General features: G+C 41.4%; 1 protein-coding gene across 1 annotated transcript; it reads left to right on the forward strand.

Annotated features, from left to right (window-relative positions):
* Window positions 1–157: 157 nt before the first annotated feature.
* On the forward strand, window positions 158–25,470 carry LOC119377118 (transmembrane protein 241-like). Its single transcript, XM_037646719.2, has 14 exons — window positions 158–396; window positions 665–711; window positions 1,757–1,837; window positions 7,115–7,196; window positions 7,611–7,688; window positions 11,669–11,758; window positions 12,068–12,116; window positions 15,147–15,195; window positions 15,259–15,294; window positions 15,408–15,442; window positions 15,531–15,600; window positions 15,693–15,780; window positions 17,306–17,373; window positions 19,020–25,470. The coding sequence occupies exons 1-14, from the start codon at window positions 322–324 to the stop codon at window positions 19,123–19,125; spliced, it is 954 nt and encodes a 317-aa protein (XP_037502647.1). The 5' UTR covers window positions 158–321; the 3' UTR covers window positions 19,126–25,470.
* Window positions 25,471–25,729: the final 259 nt, after the last annotated feature.

The raw sequence follows: 25,729 nt of genomic DNA on the forward strand, positions 1-25,729 counted from the left end.
GCTTTGAGATTTCGAAAGAGCTGCTGCTGGTAATCTTTGCGGTGCGGCAAAACCGAAACTGAAATACTGACGGGTCGGCGTCCGCCATCACCAAATGACCATCTCTTCCGCCGCGAAAGTAGAAATCGGCCGGAAACGGCGGTCGCGTCTAGCCACCATGACTTGTTTCGGATTTCGAGCCAGCGTGCCATGTTTTATTGACATTATTTTTTGCGCGCAACATGACTCTCGCGCGCGTTCATTTGTGACGTTTACTCGCTAAAGTTCAAATGTTGAAACGTGCGAATAAAGCTCCAAGCGAGCAGGAGACGGGATGCACTTATGCTGCGCCAGAGCACTACTGTCGTTGTTGCTTTCTACATCATCTTGTTTAGCTCGACGTTCATCACAAACAAGGTAAGACCTTCAATATACAAGCATATGGTGTTTCCCAACTTCGATGGAATGCACATTTAAAATGCCTGTTTACACTGTGTTTGGTGTCCGCCCTTGTGTTCGACGTCACTTTTATTGCAACGGCATAATATGTGGATGAATATTTGAAGGCAGTGAACATGGAGATTATTTTATTGAGGCCAGCAATGTGAGCCGCTGCTTGGATCAGATGGAAAATACATCATCTGAAAGGTTGCCTTTTGAATATAAATATGTATATTTTTTGCAGTATGTACTCACCGTAGAAAGGTTCGCCTATCCTGCTATTTTTCAGTGGTAAGTAGAATTCGTTTGTTGTTTGGCTTTTAAAAACTTCCACAACTCATTGCGCTTTCTTCCACGCGGAAATGCCGATGTCCGTACAGCAGGAAGATCACCTTAAATAAGGCCGGTAGTTCTGTTAAGTTTATCTTAGTTGGAACGATATTAGCTGACATTAGTATGATGTCTAACATACGGAATTCAAAAGCTTAATTCCTATGACAGTTTCGTTTCTGTAACAGAAGCCACATGTTGACCTAGTTAAGAAGTCCGACTAGGCGGAAAAAGTTAGTGCGTCGATGTGTATGAGCTAGTCTGCAGTCTTCGCGCTAGGTACGCGGATCGAATCCTGCCGCCGGGAATTAACCCATCAGTTTTTTTTCTTTTGTTTTTTTTCTATACGGGTAGGGACAATTCTCTGACCGAGAAGATGCTTTACCCGCGGTCTTTTCCGTTCAAGACACCAACAACGATTAAAATTTCCCTTGTGGGAACTCGTACTTAAATGTTCGACTCCCATGTTAGGTATAGTTATAAGGCGCCACCGGCGTAGCCAGGAGGTTTGTTTGGTGCTTCAACCCCCCCACCCCACCCTTCTCGAAATTTTTCAATTTTGCATGTGTATATATACAGCCACACATACACATGCATGCACAAACATACACAAAGTATGATTGACCCCCCCCCCCCCCCCCCCCCCCCCCCCCCGAAAAAAATGTCTGGCTACGCTACTGTAAGACGCGTCTTTTTTAAGCAAAGCATGTTCTTGGGCTAGTCGGTTCTTAGATTCAGCAAAAGTTTAAACTGCGCAAAGAAGACAGGACGAAAACGGGAACACAGAATCTGCACTTCATGTGTGCATCTGTGTTCCTGTTTTCGTCCTGTCTTCTTTGCACAGTTTAAACTTTTGAGTCTTTTAATACCGCATATTTCCCCACCATAAGTAGTTAAGAGCTTATTTATTCTATGCTGCATATGGCTAACATGCCATATGAAACAAACGTTTTCTTAATTTTTACGTTGTTCTGCTTTGCGATTTCTTTCCTGTTTTGCCTGACAGCTGGCAGGTCCTGGTGGCTGCTGTTGGCTTTGTTATAGCCGCTAGCTGTTGCAAGTGGAAATGGCACATGCAGTGTCTGATGTGAGTCATATGGCTATATTGTCACAAATCATACTGCTGATAAGTTCTCTCCGTAGCTAAGTTTTTTATTCCTGGCTGCAGTGGTTACATTCAGATTGGTATTGAACACAAGTGCACCTTGGGTATTGGATCCATGTTAATATATGGGAGAACATCCACTGTTGCATTTCTCATAGCCTCTCTTGTTGGTGAATGCTTTACCTATCAATAAAGTGCTTCATTGTCATTGATGTAACCATTTTTTCTTTTTTTGCAAGCACCTCGGTCTACTGAACTGTGTGCAGACATGGTATATTGTCCATCGGGTCCCAACTGAATTTGCTCACACTTTCCTCTGTTCAGTCAACAAATGATACGTGGAACTGTGTTGATCATTTTGTTAGAAGGTTCCATATTGATCTTCGTAGCGTCATTTGTGGTGATACCAATCGCATCTAATCATCATGTGCACTGAAAAAAAAATCAAGTGATGTGAACAGGTGTGCCAGCTTAGCTGCAAATTGCAGAAATACTATGCTGTGTTTTTGCCATCTGAATAGCAAAAAAAAATCATTTGCAATTCAGTCTCTTCTAGAGCATTTGGTTCAGACATGAGTAGCCTACATTGGACGTGCCGTCATTGCACACTTTTACAACCAAGAGCACCGTGTGACAGGAGCTTATGAGCTGGCACAAAGTGAACTTAGCAATATGGCACCACATTACGAGCATCAGTCCCTTGTGCTGGGTCTGTGACAGGAATGTGCCCCTCCTGAAATTTTTGTCTACCGTAGGGCACGAACGTTACACACTGTCCAGCTCCCATTTCATGGTCAGCACCACACTACCCCCCCCCCCCCCTCGAAAAATATTCCTGGCTACTACAGTGTAGATAGAAACCTGCATAAACATATTTCTGATAGTGCACACAGGTGAGCGAGGAGTCTGGAATAGGTGTGCAAGCAGCATGTTTAGCCATACTGTTTCGCTCGTGAATACCGATCAGCCACACCACCATTCCTCGCAGAATGTTACACAAACCTAGAAGCCACAAAATGCGACATAATGATGTCTGAACCAAGGTGTTTTAGCTTCAAGTCACCTACGTGCATAGTCTTGAAACATAATTAGGTCGATTCCATGAAAGATCAAAAAACGGTGTATACTTGATGTTTCCGATTTTCCTGATAATTTTGTATGTTGTGCGCATATGACTGCACAGCACGAAATCGCAGTTCGTTTTCACATAAAAAATTTTTTCGACACAGGAAAATTCTGCAAGCGTCGCCGGTTGACGACGACCATTTTACGAAGAGTGCGTTTTCGTAAATTCTGAACCATGCTGACAGCTACTGAAGCTATATATTAGAAATATCTTTCTTTTTAGCGGAAGTAGAAGTAAAGAGGAAATAGCTCTTATCATTTGATGGAATTCTGAGCAAATTATGTATTTTTAAAAATTCACGAAAAACGCTGCATTTTTGAAAATCAGTCATATTTGGGACGCTGTGGCTACTTCTGTGAACATCTTAGCTTGTTCATATTTGCAGTATGAATACGTCTTTATGTGAATAATGCACCCCTGCATTTTTATTTCTCTAATAGTTTTCGAAGTAATAAATTTTTGTGCTCGAAACACCAAAAAGACAAAAGTGCTCCTCGATTCAAAAATCTATAATAAAAAGAAACCTAATCTCAATTTTGTTCAAAGTCACCCAAAATGTTCTCAAAAGACTGCAGAATGATATTATGAAAAAACATGTTGCATCATTTTTATTAGAACAAAAGCAGAAAATGTCAAACATTGTGTTTCCAGAGCGTGGTGGCTACTGCGTAAAGGACATCTCTAGTAACAAGAAAATACATTAACACGTCTTTTTTCTTCTCTGAGCTTCGCTAAAGAACAGTAATGATCTATTGTCGGAAAGTGGGAACTGTTTTGTAAAGAAAAAGATCGTTCCAGTTAAATGCATTTGCGTGGTTTGTGACTTCATGCAGTGTTAGACATCCCTCAGTCCACAGTAGGCACTTTCAGTTGTAGCCTCCTTTTCTTTCATCTATTTCAGTTGAGTATAATTCATATTTTGCATGTTAAAGAACGCATTCTCTCCATGCGTCTCTTATGATGTTGTTCTGTGCCAGGATTGAGAGACTGGTATAAAAGGCACGGTCTCTTCATGAATGGAAATGAATTTCTGGAGAGCGGTCGCCAAGAGGTTTGGTTTTTGTTGGCCCAAATGTGTACGTCGCCAACCTTTATGTGATCAATGCAGAATTTAAAAAAAATTTATTACGTGAAGATTGGGGGCAGCAGTTCTGACCACGTACAAAACACGTTTTGTTTGCATTGCATCTGCTTTGCTTTGCATGTCCTTGTATCTCTTGAATCAGTGCTGGCAGATCTGGTCTGCCTCTTGAATTCAGCGCGCATCCTACTTCATGACCCTCCGCAAAAGAGACTCGATCCGGTATAGGCACCGTACAGTCGAGTTTTCCAGTGCGACTGCAACGCCAGAACGCAAAACCTAGCGGACAAAAAACGCAATAATGAGACGGGGTTGCTCAAAATGGAACGCGATGTGCGCGTCTCCCTCTCTGAATGAGTGGGCGGACTGCGGCCGGGATACACGGGGGACGCGTTCGCGCGTCTGTTTTCTGCGTGCCCCTAACGACCAATGCCAGCGAACTTGGGACGGGCCAGTGCGAGCAACGCAGCTCCCTCTGGTCAGTGTACGGTGCCTATCTTCTAAACAACGAAAATTCCGCTGCAGCGGAATTTTCTTTTTGTGCACCTTGAGGTAGTCCGTATAGAAAACTCGGTCATGGCTATAACGCCTACCCATAGCAACCTTAGGAGCATAGGACAGTGATCGCACCAAAGTGAAGCACAATTTGGATGCATAACTTCTATCTCAGGTGGTGTTTGGCTGGCTGGCACAGCCGTGCTCGTTGCTCTCGTCTGCTCAGGCGGGCGTCTATCGCGCCGCCCTTTGCACCTGTCCGCGTAACGCATGCTACTCCGTTTACACGAAGGCGTGTAGCGCGGGCCACTCGATCCGCCACACGATCTCACGATCTGCACGCTGCGGATCCAGAGGCCGGGCGGGAGAGCGACGAGCGGTGAAAAATGTATCGTGTAACCAACGCAATCGACACCCCAGCATTTTCTCGTGCAGAGCGACAAAGCATGGCAAACCATGTGTGACTGCTGTGCTTAGGTTGCACTGCGGTACTCGCCGTTCACCACTGTCGCCATTTGAGATTTCTCACATTCTTACAATGCATGATCGACTAAGCTACACAAATTTCGCGTTTAGCTTCGTTGCTTTTATATAAGCGCATTTACTCAAAAAAATTATCCAGAGGAATGAAAATGTCCGTGCTGCCCGTCGACGAGGAATATAAGTGGTGTCGCAAATTCATTTAATTGGAACGATCTTTTTCTTTACAAAACATTTCCAACTTTCCGACAATAGATCATTACTGTTGTTTAGCGAAGCTCAGAGAAGAAAAAAGACGTGTTACTGTATTTTCTTGTTACTAGAGATGTCATTTACGCAGTAGCCACCACGCTCTGGAAGCACAATGTTTGACATTTTATGCTTTTGTTCTAATAAAAATGATGCAACATGTTTTTTCATAATATCATTCTGCAGTCTTTTGAGAACATTTTGGGTGACTTTGAACAAAATTGAGATTGGGGTTTTTTATTATAGATTTTTGAATCGAGGAGCACTTTTGTCTTTTTGGTGTTTCGAGCATGAAAACTTATTATTTAGAAAATTATTAGAGAAATACAAAGGCAGAGGTTCATTATTCACATAAAGGCCTATTCATACTGCAAATATGAACAAGCTAAGATGTTCACAGAAGTAGCCATAGCGTCCCAAATATGACTGATTTTCAAAAACGCAGCGTTTTTCGTGAATTTTTTAAAATACATAATTTGCTTAGAATTCGATCAAATGATAAGAGATATTTCCTCTTTACTTCTACTTCCGCTAAAAAGAAAGATATTTGTAATATATAGCTTCAGTAGCTGTCAGCATGGTTCCGAATTTACGAAAACGCACTCTTCATAAAATGGTCGTCGTCAACCAGCGACGCTTGCAAAATTTTCCTGTGTTGAAAAAAATTTTAATTTGAAAACGAACTGCGATTTCATGCTGTGCAGTCATATGCGCACAACATACAAAATTATCAGGAAAATCGGAAACATCAAGTATACACCGTTTTTCGATCTTTCATAGAATCGACCATTAGCTTTCTAAGCAAACTTGTTTCCATGCTGCATGCTGATAAATTTGGCATGAAAATTTTAAGTTTGAAATACAGTATTGCTACTTATTTGAATAACACAGGTTAGCTGAAGCAAATAACACTTGTGTGCATTTTTAATTGCATCTACTGACTTAATTTCGCAATATTATTTGTTGAGATGTTTACAAACGTTTTAGTTTTGATATTTTTATTTTAAGAGGCTTAGCTGTGCATCAAATAAACATTAGGGGTTAGTATATGCATCTGTGCACTTACATTTTATTATTATTATCTTATGTTGTTAACAGTTCCTCTTTATACAAAGTACTTGAATTTGTTACTTGCCTAGTTGGGCCTTTCTTTCATGTACGATCAGCGTCAAATTAAATGTGAACAGTGGCAAGCATTAGCAATGGTACAGTGTACGCTGTCCAGTCATCACCATTGACAGGCGCACACATCCGGTTTGGCAGCACTGTGCCATCCCACTACAGTGTGATATTTTCGCTTCTGTTCTAATTCTGATATTTCAAAGGAAGAAAATGAAATCGAGTCAAATTGAAACGACCAAAAGTACTCTGCACGCCCACGCCAGCCACCATTATCACCATATCAGAACTAGAACGGAAGTGAAAATATCGCACTATAGGGGGATTGCGCAGTGCTGCCAATCCTGATGTGCATTCCTGTCAGTAGTGGTGACTGGACAGCGCGTACTATGCCATTGCTAATGCTTACCGCTGTTCATGTTTTATTCGACGCCGATAGTACCCTCTCTTGCTTAAGGGTTTTAAAATACAATTGTTTATTGCTTGACCTGCAATGGAAAAAAATTTCATGTGTTTTAATTTCGTGCTTTAATTTTATCTACGGTGCCTGAAAAAAATTATATTTTTATCATAGTTGCTGCAATATGGCACTGTTTGGTTTTATTGTAGCTTAAGTTCTGTTGTTTAAGTAATAAAAATATGAAGGACAAACTCTCAGTGAGCAATCTGCGTACATCCTTGGGACATAAGGTATTTCTTCTTATTTCAGACTGACTCTTCAGTACATTTGGAAAACTGTGCCTTTTTATACACTGAGCATATATGCTGGGTCTCGGGCCCTCACAATTCTTGTGAGTTTTCTTCTTTTTGTTATAAAGTGAACAGCATACTGCATTCTCAAACTTTGAACACAATACTGTATACAAGAAAATCACCACAAAAATATTTAGTAAGATACTGGAAGATTATGTGTCAAACCACACATACTATTTAATGGTGTGTGGTTGTCCTATCTTAGAATCTATGACAACATTTGCATGTGTTGTTCAGACACAAAAAATCTGCTAAAGAACATTTTATGCATCTACGGCGAAAAAGTAATGTTGCCATTCTTATAAGCGCTTCTAAAAGTGGCTGCCAGAAGAGCCTACATTACTACTTCTACAGATAACAGAACCGGCTGTACGGGCACTGCCGTCTGAATTATTACGCACTTGCTGCTATTTGCTGATCACAAGAGTTTCTTGTTATTGTTTTCTGTTTAGCCTCTTTCAATATTTCTGGGCATCCACAACTCTTTGCTACTTGTCCATTGTGGGTTGGATCTTGACTTTGGGAAACAGGTGAGCTTTTTATCTCCCATTGTTTATTTTTTTATGTTGAACATTTGGGTTTTTTCTTGGAATGCATATGTTGTCTGTGAAAACACTTTCACTTACTTGTAATGCCTATTTTGTATACTGGAAAATAATATTGTACTGGGCATTCCAATATTGATGGAGATGCGAAAGCGCATGGTCGCACTCTGTGGGGAGCCACATGCAGCTGCTCAGAGAACTACTTACTTAGTGCATTGTGACAAAAAAACTGTGCCTCGCCGTGTCGTCTTCTACTGCGCACAGCTCCCGACGCTCAAGCATTGTTGGTGTCTCTTGGGCAAATATGTTTCTGACGCCTGCCAGGCAAAATTGCTTGAAGTCATTAATATTGCCCCGGTATGTCCCTAGTTGTTTTTTTCTTTACGCATAGTGGTATTCACAAGTCTCACCTAGACATTTTTGTTGCTCTCTTTGCTAAATGATGAAACCATGAAGCGCTTAGGCATGCTGTGCCAATGAACGGAGCTTCCATAGCAGAAGTGCTGTTTTCATGTCTTTTATCTCAAGTGGGGCACACCAACGATTCAGTGTTCCTTGTGGGGCAGCCAGTGCCTTAAAGGGACTGTCTACTGCTCAGAAAAAATTTTCTGATTGTGGTGAAAATTAGAAGATTGTTCGTCACATCGGCAGCAATGAGCACGCTTTTGCCCCATAAAAAAAGAATTATATTTTTTAATTTGATGTTGAAAATTGTCAAAGAATGACCGTTAGCGTCATCCAACAGCGATGTGGTCAATCTACTGGTAGGACAAGAAATCCTCGCAGGTAGACTCATTTTGCTTAAAAACAAACACGTATAACTTGAAATTGTATTTTACGCACTTGAGACAGCTTCCGGTTGCGTCAGAGAGAAATTTTTTCTTCTTCTTTTTTTTTTTCCCCTCGTGTATCCACAAAGGCGCCCGGTGGCACTGCTAACGGTGCCGTCTTCGATTTCATCTGCTTCAACTCTCGCTCTATGCCAAGCGGCCCTCCGCTGGTCGTACTGTGCCGCTGTATTGTTGTTAGGATGTCTCACTTGTGCTGCGCTGTGAAGGCGTGCATTTATCGTCTCTTTTTTGATGAATCAACTTGGCTTGGATTGCGGCAGCAGTGCTAAAATAAACGCATAGACTGTGATTACAGCAAAACAAGTGTTCTCTAATCATGTAATAAGGCTTCATTTAACTACCAGCAAGCTGAAAACGAATGTTACATTCATTACATTAATGTTCAGCGAAAAAAAGTCACAATTTCACCTCAAGGGCGAAGCAATAAATGCGATAGCAAGAAATTGGAATGTCACAGGAAGAGCGGCAAGCAGCTAGAATCTTCCTGTGCGCTTCTCAAGCACAAATGACACAGGAAAAGAAAACACACAAGGAGAGTGCGAACTAACAACTGTCACAGCTCGACACTTGCAGCGCGCTGCTCAAACACAAAGAAGGAGGCACGAAAAGAACACATACGTATACATAGGACGAGCGGGAATTGTCACAGTTGTTACTTCAACTAACCGCCACTTTGGCTCTTCTAGCTGTCAGATCACTCCTTTCGCAAACGCGGCCGCTGCAGCGAGCGATGTGACCTTCGTGTGGTCTATAGCTTCAGCCCAAACTTGGCGGTGAAAGCACAAGATATACAAAACTTCCCCTCAAGAGATGATCACGCGAGCACGGTCGACCACGCCCTGTATGTCACAGTACAAGTCGAAGGCGCACATCTCAACTCCGGCGAAGCATTAGGCAGTTTTAGAGTTGGGGACCCAAGACATTTGCAAGCCGCCAGGACGCGTGCGCAGAATGCAATCCACTCTCGGGCTCTTGCGCTCGTGTGAGGTCGTGCAGAGCGCACGACCTCAAGAGAAGAAAATAAAGACGCCGCTTGGCAGTGGCACGTGAAGCCACGGCCCGTGTTTCCTGCGGACGTCGATTCTGGTGACTAAGATAAATATTCATTTGCCCCTAGTTCGTAAATATACCTGAGGCTAAAGTTACAGCGCAAAGGCACTTCTTTGTCCTGCTTACTTCTTCTTTTGTTCTTTGTCCCTGCACCCATCTGAATATAATTTCATGTCTCCATGTATTGAATACACTGTCATCCTTGTTACACGTCTTGGTTTAGAGCTATTGTTGTGTGCGCACGTACGGTAAGTTTGTCTTGGGCTTATATATGTGTTAATTATGAAAGAACAAAGCAGTTAGTCAGCACTTGTGTCGTACGTTTCTTTTCTTCGTGGGTGTCTGGTTCGTTTGCGCTGTAATTTTAGCCTCATAATCCTGGTCGCGGTGTAGCATACGTGCTATGATTCTGGTTCAGCCGTCTCGTTTCTTCCCTCTTGTGGCATAAGTCTAGAAGAGCCAAAGCGTTCCCACTAGCTCGCGCTACCACGAGCCACGGGCGCTCTTTTTCCTTTCCCTGGCCGACTAGACACGAGTGGCGTGGCGCTACAACCCCAAAATGGAAAATTAGCGTGGGTCGCCAGCAATACGACGCAAATGCAGCGCGGGCGACGATGCAGCATAGACCGCGTCTCGCATAATTTTAATTTCACCACCTGTGGCGTCCCGTGCATTTCACCTAACGCCTCGTGCATTTGTATTCTGCTGTTAGTATCCTGGAGAATGAATGAGGCATGGCCTAATTGTCTAAGGCAGCGAGCTGCGGAGCGGGGGGTCGCAGGTTCGAAACCCCCGTCGAGCACTTCGGAATTTTTTTCTTCTGAATTATTTTTATTTGTGTCTTTTATTTATATATACATACATATACATATCCGGGGCATGACGGCAACGGCAAAAATCCGCCGAGAGTGTCCATATAATTGCTATCGCAATAATAAAGTCATCCTACAGAAATCGCATGTTGTTTCTGTTTTAATTTTTACTGGCACGACAATCGTCATCACGTCCACCAACCAGTGTTGTGGGCATGTTTCACGCCAATGGAAGATCAAACGCAGATAGAAAAATTCTGTTTTAAAAATTTCTACTCACTTTCCAGAGAAACCGCTGCAAGGTTGGACTGTTCAGACGGTATGCTTTCTATTGTGGTACAAAACAGAAAAGCGATGAAGGACGGTAGACAGTCCCTTTAAAGCTAGCCTCTTAAGAAGAGGTGTGCAAGACGCTGCATGTGCAAAAATTGGCATGCAAGCGTCATTCAAGGAAACATAACTATACAGGACAAGAAGGCGAATGGTAACAGTCTTTTATGTACTCGGGCTCTTACAAGTGAAACCTGCACAGCAGCAAATCAGTAGTCAACCCAACAACGAAGTAACAAATGATAAGGATTGTGTGAGTAGATCAAACTTGCAGGAATGACGTGCTGATGAAATCGCCCAGCAGTGAGTCGTAGAATGCTTACAGATGACTCGCACCTTTGACTCAAACAATGCTCGAGTGCTTCGAGCGGATGATGCTCCACGTGTGGAGTAGCAAACGAAATGACAAGGCACTGGGCTATGCTCGTAATGCACACGCGCCAAGTTGTTCTCTCAACAGCTGCATACGCGCCGCATGGAGTGCGACCACGAGCTCCCATGTTTCCCGTAAGCGTGTACGACCCTGTACCTATCGTCTCTAAAAATGGCACACCATATTATATAGTCAGCATAACAGTTGCATTGTTAATAACATACCGGTTACAGAACCATTTAGCTAACATATTACTGCATTGTTAAGGAATCTTTACATTATGAGGCGTTATTCTGACTAGCATTCAGGTAGGTAAACTTCAGCAGTATCCCCCTAGACTTGCTTTCGACAAAGATGTTCAGCTTCTTAGACCGGACCTGAAAGTAGTCTACTACCCTCATAGCACCACCTACTATGCCTTCAAGCCGATCTAATTTTTTTTGTGTGTAGAGCTACCAACTAATTTATTTGACTGAGTAGGTCAGAGAGACTTCTGTTTTGTTTTATTAATTTTGACTGAAAATAATTTTTGTTGTGCTACTGTTGCAGAGTATTTTCTTCAGTACCAACCCGAAAGACTTGGTAGCATTTACTTCTGTGGCTGTGAGCAGCATAATGCTTGTTACCACCGTCCCAAGAGTAAGTCTTTTTCATTTGCCAAAACAAAAAAAGTCCTCCACTCTGATGTATTGCATAGCGCATCTGTCACTTCGAGTCATAAATTTCTGCCGCAATAACTCCAATAGCTTTGCTTATTTGTTTGTGATCTTCAAGCTCCATGTGCACCATTCTTTATCTGTTTTGCAAGCTTGCTTTCACAGGAAATCAAATCAACCTAATGCCTAAACTGGGTAATGCCTTCTTTCTTGCTGTATGCTTGGCAGTTATTAAGGTGGAGCTCATTTCCTTACCTCACCTGTTCTGGCTGTTTTTTGTTTTTTTCCTCAGGGCTTTGGCAGTGCAATGTGGTGGATGTTGCTTCATATCTGTTGTGCAGGCAAGTATTGAAATTGTCTATAAGGCAGCAGCTACATTTAAAGAGCACAGTGTCTGTACAGGTGTGCAAATTTGTCGTGTATGAATGATCATTATTCTTGTGTGTACCCTTTATGTCTTTCTTTAATCAGTAGTGATCACATTACAGTGTCATCAGTTTTGTACAAAGATTCATTAAAGGAAATTATCATTGCAATCATTCAAACACTCCAAACTATGGGTTGTGAATTTCCAGTATGTTGGCATCAACTAGACCATTGCAAGTTGCTGTTGTTTGAAAGGCCAAATTATAGGAAGCACTAAAAGGCATTGGTGCCCTAAGGACTTTTGAATGTGATTGACTTATTAAAAAGGAAGCTGAATGAACTCTTGACAAATTGGGCTAAGCTAAGCTTAAGAGGACTTTTATATGATTTGGCATGTCTTTATTAAAAAATCGCACTTATTCATTGCTCTTTGAGCTCCAATAGGGTCGCATGCTTGTAACATTCCTTTTCACTTGTATGTTTTTAGTTATCTAATTCATTTTACCGGGCAGCAAATAATCACTGAAACACCCTTTTGAGTAAACTTGGAATGACCTCACTATTAGAACGCGCTGTCAGAGCATCTTACCAATGAGAGGGCTCGTCGCGGCACCCTGTGGTGGCTGGTATCTATACCACCATACATAGCCATGCACAACAGCAGTGCATACAGTTGTAGTCAGGGGCGTAGCCAGAAATTTTTTTCGGGGGGGGTTCAACCATACTTTATGTATGTTCGTGCGTGCGTTTGTATGTGTGCGTGCCTATATGTGCAAGCAAAACTGAAAAATTTCGGGGGGGGTTTGAACCCCCCCAACCCCCCCCTTGGCTACGCCCCTGGTTGTAGTAGTGGTAGTTGGCATTTGCTATCTGCATGCATGACATGTTTGGAGTGCATGCTTGCAGTCGTGCACTCCTGCCTGGCTGAGCTACGCGACTACGTAGTGTGAACCGGCTTTGTTCTGCACCAGCTTGGCTGTCAGATGGTAGTCAAATTCAGATTGTGCATTTTGAAGATGTATCAATTCGCTTAATATGAAGTTTTGTCTTAACTAGCTAGGTGCAGCAGGCGCAAGGCTTAAAGAAGGCATACGGTGGCAAACGTACGTGTGGATTGTGAGGTGACAATATGTATTGGCAACTACTGTTATATGTAGTGTACTCAGTATGAGGCGAGTGAACGATTCAGGCATGTAGTGGTTGAAAGAGCACGTGTATGTGTACTAGTTCACCAGGTGCTGCGCCACTGCTGGAAAAAAACGAAACTCTGAAAGAGCAATGATAAAAATATGTTAATTTTTTTAGCTTGCGCACATGTGTATAATTTTTGTTAACTCAAAATTAGGAATAATAGTGTTGCTGAGAATGTTCCTGCAATGGCAAAATCAGCCAATACCTGTTAGGCCAGCTGTAGTGGCTATGGTGCTGCTCTACTGAGCATGAGGGCATTGATGCAATTCCCAGCCATTGTGGCCCCATTTTGATAGAGGTGAAATTCAAGAACACCCATGTAGAGTGCTCAGCAATTGAAATGCTATAGTCGGCCTGCATGACTGCTGGTGCCTTTTTGAGCCATCGATGTATGCTGGGTCTTAGCCCAAGAGTCATATACTGTCACAATGCGGGGGCAAGGCTTTTTTTATTGCGATAGCAATTATATGGACACTCTCGGCTGGAAAATGTCCGTCCCCGTCGCCGTCATTCACCGTATATGTATAAGTATGTATATATATAGAAAAGCCACAAAGAAAAATAATTCAGAAAATCTTGCCGACGCGCGCAATCGAACAGGTGACCTCTCGCTTTGCAGCCCGCCGTGTTAGACGTTAGGCCACGACAGCACAGTCTTTGAGCCTGCTAACGGCGAACTATTTATATACACGATGTAATTCAGCATGCTTTCTTAGTGGCCACATAGATGGCGCGACGTGCGCGCGTGTGGCGCGCTTTAAAGATCGTCGCCCCGCTCCGCTACTGCGAAGCCGTCGCTCTACAGGGCGTGGTTGCTTTCGTGCGCTTGTCTCGAGGAAAGAAGGGGCAGCCGGTGGGGTGCTTCGCTTCGCTCGCTGCAGCGGCCGCGTTTGCGAAAGGAGCGCGTTGTTCGAAAAAAAATAAGTAACAACTGTGACAGTTAGTTCGCGCTCGTCTTGTGTGTACCTGTTCGTTCGTTTCGTGCGTCCTGCTTTATGTTTGAGAAGTGCGCTTCAAGTGTCGAGCTGTGACGCATTAGTTCGCACTCGTCTTGTGTGCGTTCTTTTCGTGCGCCCTTTGGGCTCGAGCGACGCGCTGGCAATTTCGAGCTGCTTTCCGTTCTTCGCGTTACATTACAATTTATTGCTATCGCATTCATTGCTTCGCCGTTGCGGCGTAACTGTGACTTTTTTTTCATTAGATGCCATAATGAGTTATATTGGAGTCCTCAGCGCTCAACAGTGGCACAAGAAAATGCCAGGTGCCATACAGACCAACTTTTCAGTTCGTCTGTATTTCAGTTGCTAAGTGCTGTACATGGATTTAGGTGTATGTTAAATAACCCCAGGTGGTCAAAACTAACCAGGAGTCACTATTATGGCATGCTTCATAATCGTATTGTGGTCATATGGATTTGGCTTTCAGTACTAAGCGTTTTTGCATCTAGATGATGCTCTACATGTTTACATTAGCATTTACGTGTCACTCCTTTCCTCTATTCTTAAGGACTAGTTTGTGCAGTGCAATGCAACCTGTCTTAGTTTTTGTGATGAGTTTTTGTTTTTGTGAGTCTTAGTTTTTGTGATGAACCCTGATTGTTTAATGCCACACCAAAACTCGGTAATTCATTTTAAGAATTAAACAATCTTTCATCCTGTTTTGTAGTTGCATGATTATAATGATGCTGGAATGGTAAGATGTGTACGTAATGTAAACTTAAGCAAATATAATTAGTATCTTAAGAGATTAACCATGTTTTTATATTGGCCAGTGAGACAGTATATGCACATAAAAGGCTTTCTTGTCTATTGCAGGTGTTATCCTTTCCACTGAAAAGTCTTCGACTGTCTGCATTAAAACTGAGTAATGCAAGTAGCTGATGACTGGAGCGTGTTTGCTCTCTAATTAAACGTTGGTTTATTGCAGTGCATTCAACAGACAGCTCGTATACGCGACAACAAGGTTTGTTTCTCGAGCTGTGTAGCTTGAAGGGGTACCACCTTTTTTCTTCATTATACTGCCCTTCAAGTGCATTAATAGCAATCAACTGAATGTTTCTCTCTTTCTTTTTTTAGTTTTATTTTACTGTTGCCTGCAAGCTACTTCTTGGGTGAGCGTAACTCTGCATGTGCACATATTTATGTATCTATTTGTTTGGTAGGCAGCTAGCTGCAATAACACTTGTTGTATCTTTGCAGGTGATTTTCATGCAGTCTTCCTATACCCCTATCTTACTTCTCCTGGGTTTTGTTGGTCATTTGTTACAAGGTTTTTATCTTTATTTTACACTTTTTGTTTGTGTATGTTTTGCTTGCGTGCAGACTCAACATGCAAGATTTTTTTTTTTCTTTTTTTTTCAGTGCTATTTTGGGATGTTTGCTGCTAATGCTCTACCCTACTATTTCATCATTAGAAGTTGTCAACTTGAATCATGTTGGCCTAGCTAAGGTAACTAACCATCTGAAGTACCTTATGAACATGACTCTTTTACTCTCTTCAGTCATTTTGTACATGCATGAGCATCTGATGGCATTCATAGTCATATCGTGGTTTTTGCACATGAAACCTTAGAAATAATAATAATAAAAATAATTTATTCATATATTGCTTTCAAGCTATTCCTTGCATCTGAAACATTGTATTTTGAAATGGTGAGACATTTAGAAAATGGCTCAACAAAATTTTAAAAGGGTCTGGCCATTATTTGGGGCTCCTAAAATTGATGAAAGCCCACATCGTCTTTTGTTTTTCCCCACCTTTTCTCTGACTTCCTGGAATGATATGAAGATGTTAATAGCAGTGAATTTGACAGGAAGCTTCTTGTGTAGTGATGAAATCTTTCTTTGAGCAAGGAAAGCCTGTCAAGATGTTATGCACTTTCTTAGGTAATAAGCTAGGTTGTAAGACTTAGACGAGCCTGTGGGAGTTACATCTTGGGAAAATCTGGACATTTCATGGAATGGTTGTAAAAAGATGCTGGTTAAACGTGCATCAGAAGCTCCGAGTGTGTCACAAGTGGTTTGGCTGATTGGTAGTTGACAATGGTGTAAGGGATGCTTTCGGCCAAAGAACACCAGGGGCAATCTAGCCAGTTGCATGCCTGCCAACACTAAAATTTTTCATAAGTTTGTGAACTCGGACTAGTTCCATGGTTTAGCAGTGCTTGCTTTGCCAAATTTTACACGAAACAAATTCTGTTTGTGAGAAAGTTTCCCCTCATTGGTGCCATGCCCTGGAAAGTCTTCTGATAGTGCAAGGACACTAGAGGGGTATGTGCTTCAAGCAGGTTCATTCAGGCAGGTGTTCCTGAAACTGGTGATGATATTAGCAACAGTAATGCTGCTGAGGAAGTTGCAGTGTGCTGTTTGTGAGCTTGTGCTGTTACAAGTTTGGTGCTCACTGTATGCCAAGTCTAATGGTAAATCATTGTTAATACAGTGCTTATTTATACTGCAGAAGGTGTTTGCATGAGCTTAACTACTTAAATTATGCATGCTATTACCTTGCCTTCCCCCTCCATACTTCCTGTGCAGTGTCCTCATGATTTTAATAGTGGAGCTGTTAAGCTTGGGGTAATTCTGGCGTGGGGCGCAAAAACTTTGGTATGCTGTAGTAGGGACTGCGGATTAAATATTGACTACCTAGGGCCTTTTAATGTACACCCAGTGCTTGGCACATCAGCCTTCAGCACCACAGCAGGGGATTGAATCCGTGCTCACTGATGGAGCGCTGTAGTGACAGGTACTTCATCGAGTCACATTGAACTGTAGGCATTTAAATTGCATATTGTGGAAGCTACAGAATATTTGTTCACATATTTGCAAGGGGCCACATTAGACTTAAAAGTTTTGGGTTAAGTAGTTGATTTGTTCTTACAGTCAATATTCCGAGTTGTATTGAAGTCATGTGTGGTTATCAAAAAATGTAGTTTGTTGAAACTGAAATTCTGTAGTGCAGTATTGCTCCTCCCCAGGTTACTGTGTCAGCTATCTCTCTACTGTCATTTGGAGTACCTGCGGTGCCGCAAGATTACCTTTTCTGGTGAGTTGTCCTATAGAGGTGCACAAGCACAGTTCAGTCGACTTCTGATAATTTGACCTTGGTGAGCCATGCAAGACCGGTGCTAGTTATGTGATGTTTGATCTAAACTTCGCACTGAAAAATTTAATTAGATAAGTTTTCGTTTACTTACTGGAGCTGTTGAATTACAATGATATCATTCTGCTCCTCCAAGCAAGTTCTGTAGCAGCACTGGTACAGTGAAATACTGACCACTTAAGCTGGAGGATAATCCAGTGGATTCTTGTACCTTGTCGTGGGTACGTGGGTTTCGTTGTAGAAGAAGTAAGGTGTGCAACACTGATAAAAGAGATGACAAACACAACTCAAATTCTCATTTCTCCTGTGTGTCCATGTATGCATACCTTGCCTTCTTGTACGATGAATCCTTGCTAACTAGCCCAAGTTTCTGTTGTCTTAGGCTTCATGGAATTCAGCTGGTATGAATAACTTAAGCAGCTTGAGCATGTAAAAGCGCAATACCATTTATGTAGGCTAATTTTCCTGTTCATAGAAATTTGAGGTCCATCTACAAATTTGTATTTTCGTAATGCTGTTGAGAGCTCTACAAATTGCAGTAGGGCATTTTTTTTTTTCGGACAACACTGTACCTACTGCATTTGCATATTGATAGGGACCAATGGAGGCAAGCATGGCAGCAAACCAGTAGCCACATTTGAATTTGCGTCAGTTGCTTCTATTTTGGGATTTTTTTTTGCACACTACTGGCATATTATTCATTTGAACCGTGGCTCTTTACACTTCGACCATGAGTAAAGATTTTGTGCATTTACAGACATGCCGCCCCGATAATGTGACTGATGCATGCATTGCTACCCACAACTGGTTTGGTCATGTATGCATGGTGTGTTGTCAACACAAGCTTCCTGTTAAGGTGCCCCTTTTATGCATGTATTGATTGGCATTCACTATAATGTATACGAGTAGTAACTTCCTTTGTATCAAATCATCTTCCGCTAGTTCAAACTATTCTTTATTCCAACCAGTTTTTCATGCCCTTAAAGTTTGGATTAGCAAGATTCCAATGTATCGATAACAAAATTTTCTGGCATTGTCTGCTTGTGCAAAGAACCATTCTGCAGTGCAGAGTTCTGCTTGCAATTCAGCCGCAGTCTGTTGCACCTCCTGGCGCTGTTCACCATCACTGCTGTCATTCTAAGGTACCAAACCTTACATGCAGATCAATGACCTGCATGCTTTTACATCGCTGTGATTGTTTGCATACTCCGCCCACAACTGGCCCAATTTCAGCGTTTAACTCTATTCCACTGGTTAGAGTAGCTAAGGAGCACTTATGGTGTGAATGAATGTTGGAACACTTCAGGTTCAAAATACTACAACCTTTTTTTTTGCCATAGGAAACCACTGGGTGCCCTTTGGGACTTTCTCCTTTACGTTGAAATCAATGAGAAGGCAAATTAACCAGTATCAAATTAACAGAAGTCGACTGGCCAGTATTTTGCTAGCATAAGAGGGCTTCCTAATCCTACACGGTCGTGACTGTCAAAATTTTAGAAGTGACTGTGTTTGATATTCAGTCACCTGGTAAACATACTAAATAAGTGTAAGGTGAGAACTGCCTTTTTTTTTTCCCTGAATCTTCACAGGACAGTACTGTCACTTCTCGCTGGCATGTTTGTCCCAAAAGTCATGACTTCAGATGCTGACAGATGTGTCCTCTCCAACATTCGGCAGTCGATGCAGCATGTCTGATTGGCCTGTCCATGCGTTCTTACCTGCATATTTATATTGCGCTCAGTACTTAGCCGAAAAATTTCTCTTGCCTAGTTAAGGGCACATTGAATTCCTTGGCTATGAGCTTATGAATTTTATACATAATGTGCATAATCGAGCAGAATATTTTAAAGACTAATAATTTGATGGAAATGGTTAAAGTTATTGTCATAATTAACCAAATTAGCTCATTTGTAAGCTCTGAGGTGTTATGGTTTCTTAACAAAAGGTTTTAAATGGAGATTTTACATGTTTTAGAGAACAGATTTTATGATTGTTCTTTTATTTTGTCAATGTTTTTATTCACCTGCCATTGGCTTGCAAGCTTCTGAGCTACTGCTGTCAGTGGAATCAGCCACTCAGTGCGACATATGATGAGAACAGAATTAAGGAAAAATAATTGTTAGAAATACAGCCATAAGCTAGGTCTCTGTTGCTGTATTACATATTAGACAAAGCTATCCAATAGCAATATGTTCTGTCTGAGTGGCATTTTGTTAGATTGTGTGAGGTACTAACAAACAGTTTCAAGACTGACTCTGCTTTGAGTTAATTAAATTATTTATGTGCATTCCAACGCTAGCATTCTTCAAAATAGTCCTACTGCACAGCGACACAGTGCACCCGTCATTCCTGCCACGCTGGGAATATGTTCTGGAAATCTTTCCAGAGTGAGCCTGGCACAATCTGCAGTTCAAGTATGACTACAGCAATCTTGTCCAAATGTCTACCTTTCAGCAAGGTTTTCAATTTTGAAAAAAGCAAATTGAGCAGGAGCCAAATCTGACAAGTAGGTTAAATGTGGAAGAGAAACCATGTTGCTTTTGGGAAAGAAATTAGCTCACGCAGAGTTTTGTGCGGAGTTCTCTGTGATAGGATGCATAGTTGTTGCGCAGTATCCAGCTCCTTGTGTGCCCCAGATCAATTCATTTTTGTTAGACTTCCTCCCTTAGATGCTCTAAGCCTTTGGAAGTTATGCTCACTTTCTATGGTATGGCCATTTGAGACAAATTCCCAATACAAAATGTCGTGGATATCTAGAAATAGGAGCAGGCACTTTGTTGAGCTAAGGACTTGTTTAGCCCCTTTCCAGTTGTGAAGATGGGCTTTTTCACGGTGATTACATTCATCTTGTGGTCAGACTCATACGCTTCAGCTTTATCCCTAGTCATGGTCCTTTACGTGAGAGACGGGTAGTTCACGAAGCTTTATTCCAGCTTAATCCTGCTTTCTTGTCAAAATAAAACCAAGCTCAGTGGTCACATTTTTACATGATTGCCAGATCAAGCTCGAATCGCAGGTGATGCTTGACTTGGTCAGAATGGAGACTTACCAGACATATCATTCCCAAAGTGGCAGGTATGCTGGGAGCTCTGGATTCCTTTGGAAAGGGACTATTTCAAAAGCAACAGTGTTTGAATGCATGTTCATAAATTGCCTTCTTCAAAACAGAGTCAATTACAAAACTCTTTTATACACCTTGTTTTTCGAGCAGCTCAATTGTGATATTGAGTGGACAGTCGTCGTTGTTTCATGTTAGAGATATTGTATAAAATTAACATCAAGCAAGGGCACCAAATAGATGTCTTGCTTTGTTGGTTTCTTAAAGGGACACTAAAGAGAAACATTGAAACTAATCTGGCACCTTAGATTTCTACAACTGCTAACTCACCAGGCATCACCATACAAGCGTTATCCAGGGTTTGACAAAACATTACTTGTCGAAGGCATATATTTTCTTGAAGATAAACATACGCAAGAGAGAACCAAAAAAAAAGTGTCTGCTTGCATTCATGGGAAAAAAGCCTTCGTGTGTGTGGTGACAAGGCACTTTGCGTTATCTAAAAAAGGGAAATGAAACATACATGTTATGATGAGCATTATTGGTAAGGCAGTAAGGATGCAAAAGGTGATGACTACTTGTGATACTATATTGAAATTTTTGCACCATCACCCAGTTACATCATCGATTTTTACCAGTGTTTTCTCTGAGCATGCTTTTTCAGTAAAACTTTCCGTTGCATTTTAATGTGTGCTGGGGCTCAGTAGCTAATATTCTACTCAGTAAGATTTGAATTGTTGCTTAAGATGGGATGAGCAGTAATTTTAGGGACAGTGCAGTATGTTATAGTTTGCATGGCGCATTACTAGCAGGGTTAGGTGCCTTTGTGTGCACACTTTTGAAAGACCCCTCTCCATGTTTGAACATCACAAACAAATGACAATGGCAAGCAGATTAGGTGGCACGTGACCATGTCTGCAAAGTGCTAAATGGCTCCTTGGTGCTGAAACAGGCGAAATTTTATATAGAAAAGTGCATGCGCTTCTCAGTAAAGTTGTGCTTTAAAAAAAAAGGAGTCAAAGTATGTGCTGCTAAGAACGTCATGACCATGGCACATGACTTTGGTTCATCAGTCTGTGTAGAGCATGCAACACTGCATCTGGAAATGTGCCGCAAAGCAAGATTGAAAGAGGAGAAGCTAGGAGGGAGGGGCTTATCACGGAACATGATGTGCTCCCTCGACTTTAGCTCATGGGCGACTGTAGGGATGGGACGCCACTTATGGATGCTATCAGAGACGAAAGGGGAGAGTGTCTCTTGGCAGTGGCTCTCACTTCCATGGGGCGTGCTTACAGTACAATTCAATTTCTTCTAACTTCTCCAGTAATGAACCAATCTATAAAGTACTTTCAGCAAAACGCTTCCTGTATCGCGCATTACAAGTTCGTATATGTAACCAAAATTTGTGAATTGGCTTGGTGAGGGGTTCTTTAACGACTATAGAAACCGAAGGTTATTCAAATATGTAAGTATTGTTGGCTCCTTTTGTGTGAGCTTGCAAAAACGCGACACTGGAGCTTTGCAGATTTCAGTTATCCTTGGTTGAATTCCCTTTGGAAGTGTGATGCATGGGACAGAAGTATTGCTTACTAAGATTAGTGATTAAATTCGCAGTTTATTAATTTAGGACAGGATGCAGGTTACAGTTGCAAGCATGCTTTATTGAAAGCATGACATCAGCAACACATTCAAGACGTTTTACCATGAACTGTCGTAAAGTAGTGTTTCACTTCTGTTGTCTCAAATTATTTCTTGTGAAACTATTAATTGGGATATCAGTGCAGCAACACCATCCCTCAGTCTCCATAGATTTGTGTGTGGGAATGTTGAGACTTCTGCTAGTCTCAGGACTTTGTTTAAAGGGACACTAAAGGCAAATAAAAATTTGTCAGAGTGAAAGGTCAATGTTTGAGAACGAGAACGTCTGAAACACCAATATTATCAATAACAGTGCTCCAGTAATCGAGAAATTAAGGTAAATGTAAGAGACTATATGCGCCACCCGTGGGACGTTTTGGAACGAGCCCGATGACGTCAAGAGTCCAGAGTACAAATTATCACTGGTATTCAATCTACTTATGATAAAAAAAGAACACTCCGAGCATTGCAAACATAATAAAATGCTGCTTGTGTGTTTATGTTTGGTTCATGAAAAAAAGAACTTGACGTTATAGTGGAGTACGGCGTGGTTTGTGCGAAAGTTCCGTTTTTACAGGGCTGTGCTCCACACATGTGGTTGCGCCTCAGTGGTGGTTTCGTTATCGCATACTGCTGCATGTGCCTTGCACGCTCATGAAAGTCGCTCTAACGGAAACTTCAACAAATGCTGTGTCGATGTGATGTTGTGTAATGTGCCCTCAGAGCAGAAACCATAACATCGGTTGCCAGGCAGTAAAGTTGGGCAAGGCAAATGCCATGTCAGGAGGCCTTTTCAGGCATGCGATTTGAAGTGCGTTAACGCTGTGTGTACCATTAAAATGTGGTTTTCGTTCAAAATAAGCATTTCCTTCGCACGAAACAAGCATTACAAGGTTTCTGGAATGCTATTTCAACAATCAACATCGACTTAACATTTGCCTTTAGTGGCCCTTTAAGTGAACACACATGCTTTGATCACTGGCCAGCTTCACCTTGTCGCTTTGCTTTTCAACTTTGAAGCCTGTGGCATAGTATTGCGAGATCTGTGATTTCACACAGGCATGACGGCACTATCACTTCGATATGAAATTGTGAAAGCAAGTTTGGTCAGTGTGCTAATATTCACATGATTTCCGACAAAGAATTGGAAATGGAGTTTACAAACAGTCTGCCAGTTTATCTTCATCAAATGTTTCTCTTTTGTGTCACTCTGTGTCAGAAAATTTTGCTTAGTGCTTTCAAGGGAGGTCTTTCTTTTGCTGTCATTACCTATTCAAACCTTTCGTCACCGCTTTTGTGCTACTGCTTATACTGCTTGCTTGAAGAAGGGTCTCTCAATGTAGCAATTTTGGGTTGCAGTTTCAGATCTGTGCTAATATTGGTGCTGTTAAAGAGGTGTCCTTGAGGAAGTATTAGGTTGGCTTTTGGAGTCACTTCAATATGTGCGTTCAAAGGTTAGGAAATGCCAGTGACTTTTCAGCTTTCCTGTTGTTTCGAGCCATGTAACACCTTTAGGAAGCTTTTAAGGACATCAGGACTTATTATTTCTTTTATTGAAAGATCCCTTGCTAGATTTGGCCATTGAAAACAGACAAGAGATGGCACGTAGCTGCATTCTTTCTCTTGTTTATTTTTTTTTTAATTGAATGGAGAATATAATGGGATTTGGCCTATTCAGGTGGATAGATGAAGGGGTGGACATTACTTGCATGAAACACTGCAATCCCCGCATAGCTAACAAGAAAGGCGAAAGAAAATGTATTCGTACTGAACTTATGTTTTGTGGAAGTGTGTTACAATTCACAAATCTCGCTTTCGTATCACATAAGGTGGTTAAAACTTCCTTGCAATGCACTTTTGTAGTTACCCTAAAGTTGGTGCATGCTTGGACTTGCATAATCAAGAGAGGCTTGCAGATATAAATGTCATATTTTTAATTTTCTATGTGTTCTTCAGAGGAACTGCTGTGAACATATACACTTAAATAGGGAAGAGTTCTGTTGTACCTCAAAAGCAGGGGATTTTAAGACATAGGCTGACAATTCATTAAAGTTAATTTTTGCCTTGAAGAAATTTCACCATCACGGAGCACTCCTTGTGCTTACAAGTATTGCTAGTGTCCATGAAAATTGTTCATAAAGCCCCCACCCCCCTTTTTCTTTTGTTCTCCCTTACAAATGACTCTTATTTGTTTTGAGAGATCATATCTCATAAATATGCACAGCATGTGTAAATTTTCTGTTCATTTAATTGTGCATGCCACTGCAGCTTTTAGCAAGACAGATTGACTGCTGCCATCCATGGATTATGCTGTTATTTTTGTGGAAACAGCTGTATCCCTTGGGTTTGTTTTAAATATTAGAGCTCCCTTTTATGACTCTGTATATACTTCTCCGTATTTTATAAAAGATGCGACAATTTACGTCGCTGAGTAACAAGAACTGGATGAAGGTGCCCTTTAGTTGTAATTCCAAGTTCTGGACTAGCTAATTATCATACTTTATCTCATATTGAGGTGTTTACATGCCACGTGGGACAAAGGCATCTTGCCAAGTCATGCTCCCGTATTCTGTATTGTAACTCGCTCAAATCGTTTTCTTTTGTATACATATACACCTACAGTCTTCTGAAGCATTTTAGGAGACACTATGCATTGAGGCTGCTAACATGTGAAGTTGCACCCTGTGTATGTACAGTTTGAATCTAGAATTTAAGTCTGTCTTTAACTTGATCAGTGTGCCAATATTTTTGTTATAAATGATGCAAAAGAACAAGTGGTTTTGGAAGTGTATCTTTGAAGCTCTAACACAATTTCTTTATTGCAGTTTTGTTATTGCTGTTTTGTCAGGCTTCTGTGCTATATTGTGTTCAGATGTCCTGTTGCTGTTGATCAGGAAGCTTTTTGGTGCATGTTCATCTGTTGCAGTTTTCTTACATGTAAATGTTGGATATTTTCAAGGCTTTTGGTGCCTTTTTTTTTTTTTGCTGGTTATCTAGCTATTCCATGTTTACAGGCTTTAAAGCATTCTACATAATCTTCCTTCATTTGTAATGTTACAGTTCAAATAATTTGTGTCGCTAAGGCCTAATGTGATAAGCTCAAAAGAAGTTGTCATATCTGCTGCATTGCCAAGGTACTTTTTCAATGCTTAGGGACCAGGGGAAGCCTTTCTATTCCCATTTTCATGCACTGGGTTTTTTGGTGCCTTTGGGAGCTTGTGATCATATTGTGAAATATGAGTACCCTGGCTAACATGCTTTATGAAGCTGGTGTACAGCTCGTGCCATTTTTGTTATTGAGAACTCTTTGTACCCTTGTGTTACAAATAAATGTGTTCAGTTTTACATTTTATGCTGTTGCATTTTTTATGTCAGCAAATTTTTAGTAAGTTACTCTCATTAGCAAAAAGTTTCCATGGTGTGTTCTGCAGGAAGTAGCACACAGAACAGAGGGTGCAAAAAGTAATAGGATATTTGCATTCCTGGTACAGCTGCTCCCGTACCATGGATTCTCACCAGCTGGCCAACCAGTCAGCCATTTGTTAGTTCTACATTGTGTGTCCTTTAAAGCATGAACAATATAACCTTTCCTCAAAAGTGCTT

Source organism: Rhipicephalus sanguineus, chromosome 1 (assembly GCF_013339695.2).
Source record: "Rhipicephalus sanguineus isolate Rsan-2018 chromosome 1, BIME_Rsan_1.4, whole genome shotgun sequence".
Classification (NCBI taxonomy): domain Eukaryota; kingdom Metazoa; phylum Arthropoda; class Arachnida; order Ixodida; family Ixodidae; genus Rhipicephalus; species Rhipicephalus sanguineus.

What these genes read in the sequence shown, in the direction of transcription:
- LOC119377118 (XM_037646719.2), top strand. Translation starts at nt 322, where the DNA reads ATGCTGCGCCAGAGCACTACTGTCGTTGTTGCTTTCTACATCATCTTG. An exon ending in TTGTTACCACCGTCCCAAGA is followed by an intron (nt 11,759 to 12,067) that starts GTAAGTCTTTTT and finishes TTTTTTCCTCAG; the next exon opens with GGCTTTGGCAGTGCAATGTG. An exon ending in TGTTGGTCATTTGTTACAAG is followed by an intron (nt 15,601 to 15,692) that starts GTTTTTATCTTT and finishes TTTTTTTTTCAG; the next exon opens with TGCTATTTTGGGATGTTTGC.